This window comes from Delphinus delphis, chromosome 17, assembly GCF_949987515.2.
Source record: "Delphinus delphis chromosome 17, mDelDel1.2, whole genome shotgun sequence".
Lineage (NCBI taxonomy): Eukaryota > Metazoa > Chordata > Mammalia > Artiodactyla > Delphinidae > Delphinus > Delphinus delphis.
Genome location: NC_082699.1, coordinates 65,330,765 through 65,343,018, shown reverse-complemented (window position 1 = coordinate 65,343,018; position 12,254 = coordinate 65,330,765). Strand labels below are relative to the sequence as shown.

General features: G+C 41.6%; 1 protein-coding gene across 1 annotated transcript in view; it reads right to left on the bottom strand.

Annotated features, from left to right (window-relative positions):
- FER1L6 (fer-1 like family member 6) overlaps positions 1-12,254 on the bottom strand; it is a 126,477-nt gene that overhangs the window by 21,379 nt on the left and 92,844 nt on the right. Inside the window, exons 28-32 of the mRNA XM_059995163.1 lie at positions 12,053-12,165; positions 10,917-11,048; positions 9,379-9,504; positions 6,813-6,940; positions 2,788-2,958 (exon numbers count right to left, since the gene is read on the bottom strand). Coding sequence (XP_059851146.1) covers positions 2,788-2,958; positions 6,813-6,940; positions 9,379-9,504; positions 10,917-11,048; positions 12,053-12,165 — 670 coding nt within the window. The remainder of the gene's footprint in view (positions 1-2,787; positions 2,959-6,812; positions 6,941-9,378; positions 9,505-10,916; positions 11,049-12,052; positions 12,166-12,254) is intronic.

Below are 12,254 nucleotides of genomic sequence, written 5' to 3'. Positions count from 1 at the left end.
CTCTGCATATGTATGCTTGTACAAAAGGCAGAACTTCTGAGTAGCTTGACATAAACATTCCTTACAGGTAGTTTTGGATATTTTTTTAAAGAAATGCATCCTTTAAAAAAAATCTGAAGTGAAATTCACATAACAAAATTGACTATTATAAAGTTGACCAATTTGATGGCCTTTAGTACTTTCACAGTGTTGTGCAACCACCACCTCTATCTAGTTCCAAAAAATTGTCATCACCCCGAAAGAAAACCCTCTACCCATTAAGCAATTACTCCTCACTGCCCCTACCCCACCCAGCCTCTGGCAGTCACCAATCTGCTTTCTGTCTCTGTGGATTTCTTTGCAGGTAGTTTTTGTTTAGTTTGTTCTGTCCCTAGCAGAATAGCTATTTGGCTGCTACATATTCTAAGAAGAAAGCCTAGCTCATCCTTCCAATTTCTCTGCTTCTTTCCTCCCTTCTCCTCCTCCGCCAACTCATGTCACAGGCAGGAAGTCTTGATGTGCCGTTTCTCTAATCAGTTATTTCCTAGTGGTGAGTTTCTAAATCTTTTCAACCCCTTCTTCCCTTAAAAAACTAGCTGTTTGGTTAAAAATTATTAACTTGCAATGAGATGCTCCCTAGGAACCATGACCAAGATAAGCCTGGATTTCTCTGCTCCCTGGGATGCGGGATTCATCAGAATTTAATTTGTTTAAGCATTGAAATAAACCAAAACATGGCTATAAAGCAGTTTTCCTACACTGGGCCAGAGATATGAGGATCCTGAAAAGACTCCAAGCCACCCCCAGAGTCATACATAGGCCTCCCCAGAAATAAGTGCTCTTGTTTATTTTTAAAACTTCAGAGAACAACTTCCCTGACTAAATTATCCTGGTCCCTGCTAGTTCTACTGTCAGGAAATTCTCCTGAACAAAAGATCCACCATGTTTGCTTGTGGCTTCCTTTACCGACTTCAGAGTGAGCACAGCTAATCATTCTCTGCATGGTACCCTCTCAGGTACTTGAGAATGATGTAAATACACCAGGAGGCTTACAAATTCACTACAGTCCCAAAACTGAACCGGCCTTCTAGGCTCAGAGAAGAACAGGCCAGCAGTAGAGACTTGTCTGAAAAATCATGCCATGGAGGAAAGAGATGCTCAGACTGTGTTAATGAGAGTGTAAATTGGTCCAACCCTTCTGGAGAGCCATTTGGACATATATATTAAAAGTCTTTAAAGTGTGCATTCCTTTTAATGGAATAAATCCATATCCATGGATGAACACTGAATGAATTATCAGAAAGGTTTGCAATGGCTTTTGTATGGGAATGTGCATGGCAGCAATATTTCTAATGGAATAAGAAAGAAAAATATAAATGCCCTGAAATTCAGGAAGGGAAATTGGTTATATCATTTTATAGTAAATTTATATAATGGAACACCACTATTAAAATAATGACTTTGAAGAATATTTAATGACATCATAAGATGCTTATAAGGGTATAAGTCCAACAAGAAGCTTACAAAATTGCATGGATAGTGTGAGTCCAACTTTGGGGTAAATAGATAGAAAAAAATACTAAAAGGAAATACATACACATTTTTTAATGTAAATTTTATCTCTGGATAAAATATCTTAAGCATCATTTTGTACCCTCCGTATGTCCTAAATTTTCTACAAGGACTATATATTACTTTATATTCAGAAGAAATATTTCTAAAATTATACCATGGAAATCTAATGGATGCTTTTACATTTTCCTAGCTGATATTTGTAAGAGTTTTCTTCTTAAGATATTAAATATATCATACTTTAAAAAATAAAGCTGGTCTCTGTTGCTCTATGTCTCATTTCTAATTGAACATTAAGGGAATGTAGTATTTTGACCGTAACTCAGCCAATATCTTTATTTAGAGGCCTACTGCTATTTTTGTCTTTTATGAAATTTTTGTCACCAAGAAAGGCAGGATTACATTTTTTCCTTCCAGGTTGAGTGGGTGTAGTGTATTCTTGGTTATTAAAATACTCATAGCTTTGGGACTTTGAAATAGTAAATATTCGTGGTGTGTGAAATAGCATGTTACATAACTGTATGATCTTAATTACATAAAAATGGACGCTTAGTCGTGTAGATACAAAAACAAGACCTAGAAGGACACATCAAACAGTAAACTGCTGGTGATTATGGATGACTTTGTTTTTTGCTTCTTGTGTTTTGGGTTTCCTATTATGCACAGGTTAGCTTTTAAGAAATAAATGTTATTTTAAAAGGCTTAATAAAAGTAAAAATAAAAAAATAAAGCAGATAATTTATATTTTTAAATTAATCAGAATTCAAAAATCTTTGTAAAGAGTGAGAGCTGGACCCACTTTTCCCACCTGTGTAAGATGGGGATAACACCTTAATGGGTTTTGAGAGAATTGAACGAGATACTCCATGTAAAGTGCATGGTATATTGTAAGCACTCATGAGTGTTTGTTGTAATTAACTAGGATATAGGCATTTGTATTATATTAGTCATTCTTCTAGCATCATTCCCCACTGGGAACTCTGTCCACCAGGCCCAGCTGATCGAATGAACAAATACAATTCAGCTCTTGACTCTTGAAGAACCTGCCCTGGGTTCTAAATCAGTTTTGCTTCCCCAGCCCCAAGTACCCTCAAGTGCAGTGAGCAGTTTCCCCAAACTAGCTCTGCTGACATGGAGCACATCTGAGATATTAAATCTGGGCCTTGGCTGGCCTTCCCAGCACATGGGCTGCAGCCTCAGAACACCAACAGTGTCTCCATGGGAGGAATAACTTACATCTCATATTGATTCTGCAAGCCACAGATGGCTCGGTGTTTGCTGTAGAAGCGGTTCTCCAGGTCAATCCTTGTCTCACCAATGAGGTCATCCATCCCGATCATGTCATGGTCATAGATCAGCACAGAGAGCAAGGACTCCTTTGGGAATGTGGCCTGGATCTCAAATGACCTGCCATCCAAACAGAGGTTTAGGAATCAACAGCATTTGGTGATACAGAGAACTTTTCCCTGCTTCACTTTTAGCCCACCTACAGTCCATATGAACTCACTAAACACTCAGCAACCCAGTTACTACTTAATGGGTGTTTATGTGGTTTAATTTTTCATTGAGATGCAACCAATTTCCCACTCTTTTGTCAGTTTTCCAGTAGCCAATCATCTCCTCTTTTGTGGACCATGCCTTGTAGTCTTCAACTAGGGTGACAGCAAGAGGGAGAGGAAAGTCTTAGATTTTGGCCTCAAACAGGACTGATTTCTAATCTGGATTTTGAATCAGCCACTTTCCGGTTGTAATACATCGGGAAAGTTATTTCATCCCTCTCAGCCTCTTTATGTGTAAATGGGGATAAATATGTCTTCTTTATAATATAGCAGAGCGGTTAAATGCGATAGTGTTTGTATAAACACAGATTTTACTTCCAGGCATTCAACCTGGTACCCAATAATTTACCATTCCCTTTCTCCTCCATTGTTGCTTCATCAGGGAATACCAGCTGGGTTTATTTGAAATGAAAATCCTATTGACAATGGAAAATCATTAGAACATAGACTTGCAGGACTGGAATGCTGTCTCTGCAAGATTATTTTGAGCCCCTTGAGAACAGAGACCTCTTCATCTCCACATTACTGGAGGCTGCACTTCACCTGCAGAGAGTAGACACGATAAATGTTTCCTTGAACTGTAAGGGATCTCAGAAATCACCATATCCAATCGCTTCAGATAAGGAAACTGAAATCCAGAGAACACAAGGGACTTGCCCAGGATCCTAAATCAGGTCAAACTGGGATAAGTACCCGTTTCCTAACTCCTGGTACCGTTCTCTTTCCACGATCTCACCCCAATCAGTGTTGAAAGGAATAGCAATGCTGTCGGATTTCCCGTGACAATGCATTATCCGTGCTACTGAGCGTTAGAGAAGATAACTAAGAATTAAATTGGGAGTGAAAGCCTGCATTTTAGGGAAATGTGTTCTTGAAAACAAAATCAAGGATACACCAGTGTTTCTCCAGCTGTTCCTGTCTCTGCCCTGGGACAAGGTGGGAAGGCTGGTCTGGAAACAAGGGACAGAGAGGATGCGCAGAGGAGGGGAGAATAGAAGACCCATTATTTCCCTGCCTGTCCTCAGGCCTGTCTGGGCTGCTGCCGTCACCGTCAGGTCCACTCTCACTCTCCAGGTTGCTAGGGACAGCAATCACAGCACAGCCTGGAGCCAATTAGCCCTCCTCAGAGAGAAAGAAGCAGAGATGCTGGACAGCTCCAGTGCCTGTAACTGACTGAGGCTGGCAGTTCTTGCAGGCCAGGGATACAGCTATGCAAAAAAGAAATTCATTTCTTCCACCTGAAGACGCAGTATTGCCTCTCTGGGGCTCTAAGATTTGGATTTGAAACTGTAACTGATATTCTAGAGGCATCTCACAAGAAAGCCCCCAGCCACCTCTGAGCTTGGCCGTCACCAAGCTGCTGCCACCAAGGAAGGATTTATTAAGTGCTTAACTGCCCCCGGCAACCATGACAGAGGACAGAGGGCTCAACTGTTCTGGTCCATCTCCCAGAGTTGTGTGCTATGTGCTCACAGGTTCACCTCTCCTGAATTTTCATTAGCGCTGCCTTAGAAAAACTACCAAAAACAGCTCACCATGGTTGGACTTCCAGTCATTCGGGGATAAACTAGGCTTATACCAACGTGTGTGTGTCATTGAGATAGGATCCCTAGAAACAGCACTGGTGTGAGAAAAGAGAATGCATCCTGAAATGGGTGAAAACTGAGCCTTGTAGAAACATTCAGTACCGAAAGCTTCAGAGCAAAGATGTCTCACTGTTTCTTTGCCCATTCATTCATTCTTTTATTGATTCACTTGTTCATTTGACATTTATGAGATATCCATTATGTGCCAGGCACTGTGGTTATTAAGAACATGAGGAACGACCAACTCTGACCAACTCTTCAGACATGTAGCCCCTCAGGATGATGGGGTCCCATGAAATCCCACTGAAAACTGACTGAAGGGTAGTTTGTCAATCTGTTTGTTCATTTGCTCATCCTACAAATATTTAAAGAGCATCTGCTCTGTGCCACACCCTGTCCTAGGTGCTGGGGATGCAGCATTGAACAGACTAGACCAAGTCCCTGCACGAATGGAGCTTACATTCTAGCGGGGAGATGGGAGACAGACATAAACACACCAATTCATGTCACAGGTTATGAAGAAAAGTAAAGCAGACCAGGGGCCAGGGCATCAGGGGTGGAGCCTGTGATATCCTCCTATGGGGAGGTCTCAAAGAGGAGTTCCCCAGGCCCCAGGTCGGGGATGAGAGCCCTCCACGCTCCCTGCTGGAACACAGATTGAGCCAACAATGTCTGTCCCTGAGTAACAATTAAATATACATCCAACAAAGCATCCACACCTGGTGGGCTTCTGGAAGAGGCTCTGAAATGCCAGAGGCAGGAGGGACTATTCCATCACCCTCTTCTTTTGCTTACCACAGCCATAAACGGAGGCTATAAAACCAGTCTAATTCATGGCACTGTGGTGAGAGCAGCTCATAAAACGTGACTGCAAAGCACTTGACAAAATGAAGTGCTGGTTACGTAAACAGCAGGTAATGATAAAGGTCAACTCCCGATCGGGGAAGCAAGGGTGAGTTTCCCCAGCACGTCTTTTAAATCATTCTCTTTCATCTGAACAGGCAAGATGGTTTATTGCCTTATTTCCTTGGGAGCAACAAAATGTAAGAGGCTGGCGCTGATCAAATGTCAGAGGGTCCAAAGCGATCACAAATGTGTAAATGAATTTAAATGAGGTGGATAAAGATTTCATCCCAGGCTCCTTGTTACTCCGGAAAAAAAGACATTAAATACACGTAAGATGTGTGCATTGCTAAAATGATTTTCAAGGGAGAGCAGAAGGAAGCTAATGAGTTTTGAGTATCTACTATGCACTATCATAGACAACATGCTAGGTGCTTGTCATATTTAATCTTCTAAAGGCGTCTGAGAGTCAAGTATCACTGCTATTGTTTTACAGATGAGAAAAACTAGGACCAGAGAGGTTAAGCTGTCTGCATAAAGTTACTCAGCCTGTATGTGGCAGGGTGAAACCCAGGTCTGCTTGACTCCAGAGTTATTGGCAGTCAAGAGCACAAACCCAAGCAGGGAACATCAATGTGTGACATATCCTTTTAGAAGATAAATGGGGTGGTAGGGTTGCTGTGAACTGGAGAATGCCTGGTTCACCTAAACATAACACAAGTGCGATGCATTGTAAACACTTTGCAGGAAAACAAAACACAGGTGGGGGGTGCAGTTCCACTTTTTGACCGCAGGGGTCACCTCAAATGAGCTGCAAGATGATATGATGGAAAAATCTCTTTGGTAGAAGACAAAAGACCAAACATCTGGCCCCTTCTCTTCTACTTATGAGCTGTGTGAACTTGAACAAGTTTCTAAACCTCTCTGGGCCTTGGTTATCTTGTTTGTAAAAAGGAACTCTCTCCAAGGCAGGAGGCTGAATCTGATGACTGTTCAAGTGGTGTCTTAAATTTGAGATCTGGGAGAATCATTATTGGAAAACCATGGCCATGAAGACCATGCAGAACCAAGCTGCTGAGGGGACCAAGGAAAGAATTCAGCCCTTCTCCATGAAGAGAGGCTTGATTGGCTGTTATCCCGGGCAGGAGTCTGCATTTAATCTCCTGCACTGTTTACTCAGACCCACACACGTATCCACACCAAACACCCTACAGAAGCACCACAAGAACAAATGCAGAGCGGACAATGCAATGAGACCCAGGTGGCCACTGACCTTCCAAATACCGGGTTCAGTTGTTTAGGGATGTATTTGTCCCGGTCTTTGATTTCAGTTTTGCCAAGCTTGACCACAATGTAGGGATCCGATTTGCCATCTGGATCAGCTGGACTAAGATTAAATGCCTGGAGAAGAGAAAAAAAAAATCCCTTTGGTCCAGTGGTTCTCAACACTGGCTGGCACCGGGATCCCCTGGGAGTTTTAAAAAATACTGATGCCTGAGGTCTATTCCCAGACGTTCTGATTAAACAGGCCCTGGCCCTGGGGATCTTTAGAAGCTCCCTAGAGGATTCTAGTGTGCAGCTATAAAGTTAAGAACCACTGTTTTAGCCTCTCTACTCTGCTGTTAAAAGTTATCAGCTTTGCCCAAGTTCTACTTTCTCTGGAGTTGTCTCCCCAGTGGAAAGCAGCCCTTGGCACAGAGTAATGAGGAATCTGCTGGACCAGGAAGCAGACGGCATGGATTTGAGTTCCAGTTCTAGGTAGTCATGTGATCTCGGGCAAAACATGTCATCTCTCTGAGATTAATATGTAAAATTATGGGATAGACCTAAAGCCTCCTCCCAGAAGTAGTGGACTCTGAATCCATGACCCCATCAGTCTTGCATTTAGCGCTGGTCAGCTGAGTAATGATCTGTTTCCATCAGGGAGGACCAGGGTAGGGAGCTGGTGAGGAAGGACATGGAGAAGATGGAGAAACTGCAGAGATGAGAGCTGGATAAGAAACAATTGCATTTTTAGGACTCTGTCTTACAGACAGGAGGGTATAAGCACACAAAGCTATATTTTCAAGGTTGTTCATTAGAACGTTTAATAGCTAAAAATTGTGAACAACCTATATGTCAATTACTTAGGGAGAAACTCCATCCAAAATTGTCCCTCCCCTGCTGGCCCCATGGTCTAGTGGTCAAGATCCTGGCTTCCATCCAAAATTGTCCCTTCCCCATTTACTCTCGTCACCATATTGCCCAATTTTTCTTTTTTACTGAAGTATAGTTGATTACATCCCCCAATTTTAATTCTTTATTTAGCAGTTATCTCTGACATTCATCTTGCTTATTTATCTGTCTGTTGTTTATTTTCATACCCTCCTAATGCCCACACCACCCCCAATTAGTTATAATTTTCATGAGAGCAAGGATACTGTCTGTCTTGTTCAATATATTAACTCCAGGACTTAAGACAGGGTCTTCCCAATATTTGTTGAATGAATAAATAAAGGATACTACAAGTATCCTTTATTGGATACTTGTAGTATCCTTTATTGGATCCTTTATCCTTTATTGGATAACTTTACAAGTTACTTCTCATCTTTCCAACTAGACTGTGACTTCCTCTAGGGCAGGCACTGTGTTTTATTCCGTCACAATATCCTTAGTGATTAGAACATGCCTGGCACATGGTGGTCATGGCCATGATGACGTTGCTGCTAATAACAAAGGAAACATGAGAACTGCATGATGGAAAGGGGATGTTCAGTTGTCCCCTGGCATTAAAGAATAATTCGTCTTTGTTTTATGTTTCATTTCAGTTTCTAAAAACGATTTTAGGCAATTTAAGCAAAGAATTAATGTAAAATATAATGACTACAATCAAGTAAGATTATGAAAATCAACTCCAAGGTCAGGAGATGAAAACAACTACATGAACCATAAATGTCTAGTACACAGTTGCTTTGATTGAGCACCAAATTTGGCCCCAAGCTTCCTGGCAATCAGACCAAAAGTTTCACAATTAGTGTTTAGTGCTCTCATTATCAGAAAGGAGGAAGCCTAGGGCAGATAATATTTTTCTTGGAAATACACTGGAAATGAAATTTCTGACTGCAGCAGAACAGAGGCATAGCCCCGGAGGCGGGGGAGGATTGCACAGTGGCAGCTGCCCTGTTCTGCCCTGGTTCTTCCCACTGTCTTGCCTGTGAGCTTCCTGCTTCAGTGCTACTTGGTTTCCTGCCCAGCTAGCAGGCAACCACAGAGAGCAAATAAAGCTACACAGAGCAGTCCTCTCAGCCTGGGAAATATTTTCGCTCAGTGAAAAGCCAGCAAAGGTCCATGTTACCAACCAAACATCATACCCTCTGTTATGGACTGAACTGTGTTTTCTCAAAATGCCTATGTCAAAGCCCTAACCCCTAATGTGACTGTATTTGGAGACAGGGCCTTTAGGGAGCTAATTAAGGTTAAATGATGTCATAAGGGTGGTGTCCTAATCCGATAGAACTGGTGGTCTTACAAGAAGAGAAAGAGACAACAGATTTCCTCTTCTCTCTCTCTCTCTCTCTCTCTCTCTCTCTCTCTCTCACACACACACACACACACACACACACACACACACACACACACACAGGAAAGGCCATTTGAGGACACAGCAAGAAGGTGGCCATCTATAAGCCAGGCAAAAAGGTCTCACCAGAAACCAACTCTGATGGTACCTTGATCATGCACTTTCAGCCTCCAGAACTGGAGAAAATGAGTATCTGTTGTTTATGTCACCCAGTCTACGGTATTTTGTTATGGCAGCTCTAGATTAAGACAACCCCTCAGAGTAAACAAGGATGCCTCACCGCAACAATGTACACCCTGATCAGGACTTTGATGGGGTGGTTGGATGGAATCCCTTGCTGGATTCTCAGCTGCTTGCTGTCCTTGATGCCGGAATCCTCGGGGCTTTTGTAGATGCAGAAGGAGCCCTGGAACCACAAAGCACTACCCATTGAAACAAGATAGTCATATGCCCCGCTGAAAACCAAACATGTAGAGGAATAAATTATTGATACACGCAACAACTTGGATGGATCTCAAGGACATTATATAAGTGAAAAGAGCCAATCTCAAAAGTCTCATACTGGAGGGTTCCATTTATATAACTTTCTTGCAATTACAAAATTATAAAGATAGAGGATAAGTCAGTGATTGCCAGAGGATAGAGACAGTCACAAGCAGGGCATAATTATAAAGGGGTAGCATGATGGAGATCTTTGTGGTGACGGAATAGCTCTGTATCTTGTTTGTGGTAGTGGTTACACAAATCTACATATGTGATAAAAATTACATAAAACTATATACACACTCTATCAATGTGGATATCCTGGTTTTGATATTTACATAAGATGTAAACAATGGAGGAAACTGGGTGAAGGGTCCACTAGACCTCTGTCTACCATCTTTGCAACTTTCTGTGAATCTGAACTATTCAAAATAAAGAGGGTTTTTTAAAGTTAAAAAAAAAAAATGTCTAGGGCATAGCGCTGGGAAAAGGAGTACAGCCTGGGACCCAACAGGACCTGGGGTGGTGCTACTCTTGTCCCCTGGATGTCCTCAGGCCATTCACATAACCCTCCTGCATCTGTGCTTCTTCATGGTACATCAGTGAATCCGTGTTGGTACAGTACCACCCTCCTCACGGGGCTGTTATGTGAGAAACGAATAGGAGCATCAGATGGAATCCTGAGTGCCTTTTACATGCAGGGTGCTGAGCTAGTGTTTCCTCCCATTATCTCATTCAATCTTGGCTTCAGTATTTCTATTTTCAGATGCCGCAACCGAGGCTCAGGGAGGTCAAGTACTGCTCAAGATCACAAGCTAGTTAGGATTTAAATCCTAAATGAGGATTTAAACCCAGAGTGGCAAGCTGCAATGCCCATGCGATTTCCAACACATCACCTTCATATAAAGGGCCCAGGCGTGCAGTAAGTTCATAGTGAGTGTCAGCTACTGCTTTGTGGTGCTGACACCGTAAGTCTGCCAGATGAAGGGTTTGTGTTGTTTGATTAATTTAATCATTCAGCTGATAGGCTTGTATAAATCATATGTTTGGTAGGTCAGGGGGTGGGAAAAGCAGAGTAAAATTAAGTGATCCCTTTAGGCAATGACTCTGCCTCCTCATATTCCACAGACTGAGCTCCGATCCACTTTACTGGCCACAAATCAAATACCTTGAAAGACTGGGGCTAGGTCTTGTGGGGTTCTAGAGAGGGAGGGGCCTGCAGAGAGATTAAGGATTTTTCTTACAGACATCGCACACCACAGTCCAACAGAATTGAGTCATATCCGACATTTATGGACAGGAGAGCCAGATAAAAGGGTTAACCTTGGAACCTGCCTTAAACTTTCCTATGACTCGGTCTCTGTCAAGGCCATGGTCATCCTCCGTAGACTTGCCTCTGAGCAGCTCAAAGGTTTTCACCCAGTCTTCAAAATTGTTGAATTCACTCTCCAGATCCCCACTGTATATCTTTAGGGAAAAGGGAGAAGAGTGTGCTCAGAGGAAGGAAAGCCCAGGATTGATTTAATGAAAACTGCCAAGATTCTCCAAAACCAGCCTTCGTATATGCCCCTTGGAAAAATCTAAGAGGCGCTGTTAATTTATCTTCAGCAAAATAAGGAATATGATTGACTTGGCATTCCTAGAACTAAGTACCACTCTGAAATTTATAAAACATTTTTAATAAACTTTGAAATTCCAAGAAGTATAGCTAAACCAACAATATTTTAAATATAATATATAAGTATAAATGTGACAAAGCTTTTTATAGCTAATTGATGTCATTGATTTTTGGATACAGACTACAATATTTTGAAGACATTCAAATTAAAAAATATTCATTGAACATTTCATTCTTAACACATATAAAGTGATGGAATATTTGTTTTTATTATAATGAATTTTCCAAGCAGAAAATTACATATATATTTTAGAAATGGAAAATTGGATTGAGTTTTTGATTGAGTAATATAATTAAATCACTTATTCAAATTTCCCATCAAAATTACTTACCTAAATTCATTATCTAGGTACATAATTTTCATAATGCCAATTTTCATATCCATCAATATGCCTCTAGCTAATAGCCTCTGGCTAATGTTAGGACTGGTCTGACGAAGCTGACTTTTGTAAGAGTTTAAAACTCCTGCTATGTCGAGTCTGTACATATCTGCACAATGATGTCAAGCCCCGAGAGGTGAACCCAGGGGGACTGTAAATTACATTGTTGCATCCAGGCTAACCAAGTGAAGCTATGCCCCTTCTCAATAGGAGGATGTAGAGAATAGAAAACTAGCAAGCTCCACTGTCTTGGCTTCATGCTTGTTAGTTTGTTACTCTGCATCAATGATTATAACAAAGACAAAGTAAGTTATTCAGACAAAGGTATTCTGGAGTTGACTGAAGCACTAAAAGAACGCCCACCTCCTGAGTTTCCCACCCTAACCATGGCCAAGATGGCTGTGTCCACACACCTGCAAGACAGCCAGGTTGGGGATTTCTTTTTCTTTGAGTTTCTTCTTGAGTATTTTGTCTTTCTTCTTCTTCGGGCCATCTATATTTACCACTACCTCGTCTGGTTTTGCCTCTGTGGACATTTAGTGAAAATGGTTAGACTTCTTACGCTGTTGAGATGAGAAGAAACAAAGTCAAGCTCCCTCTTTCCCTTTGCTCTGG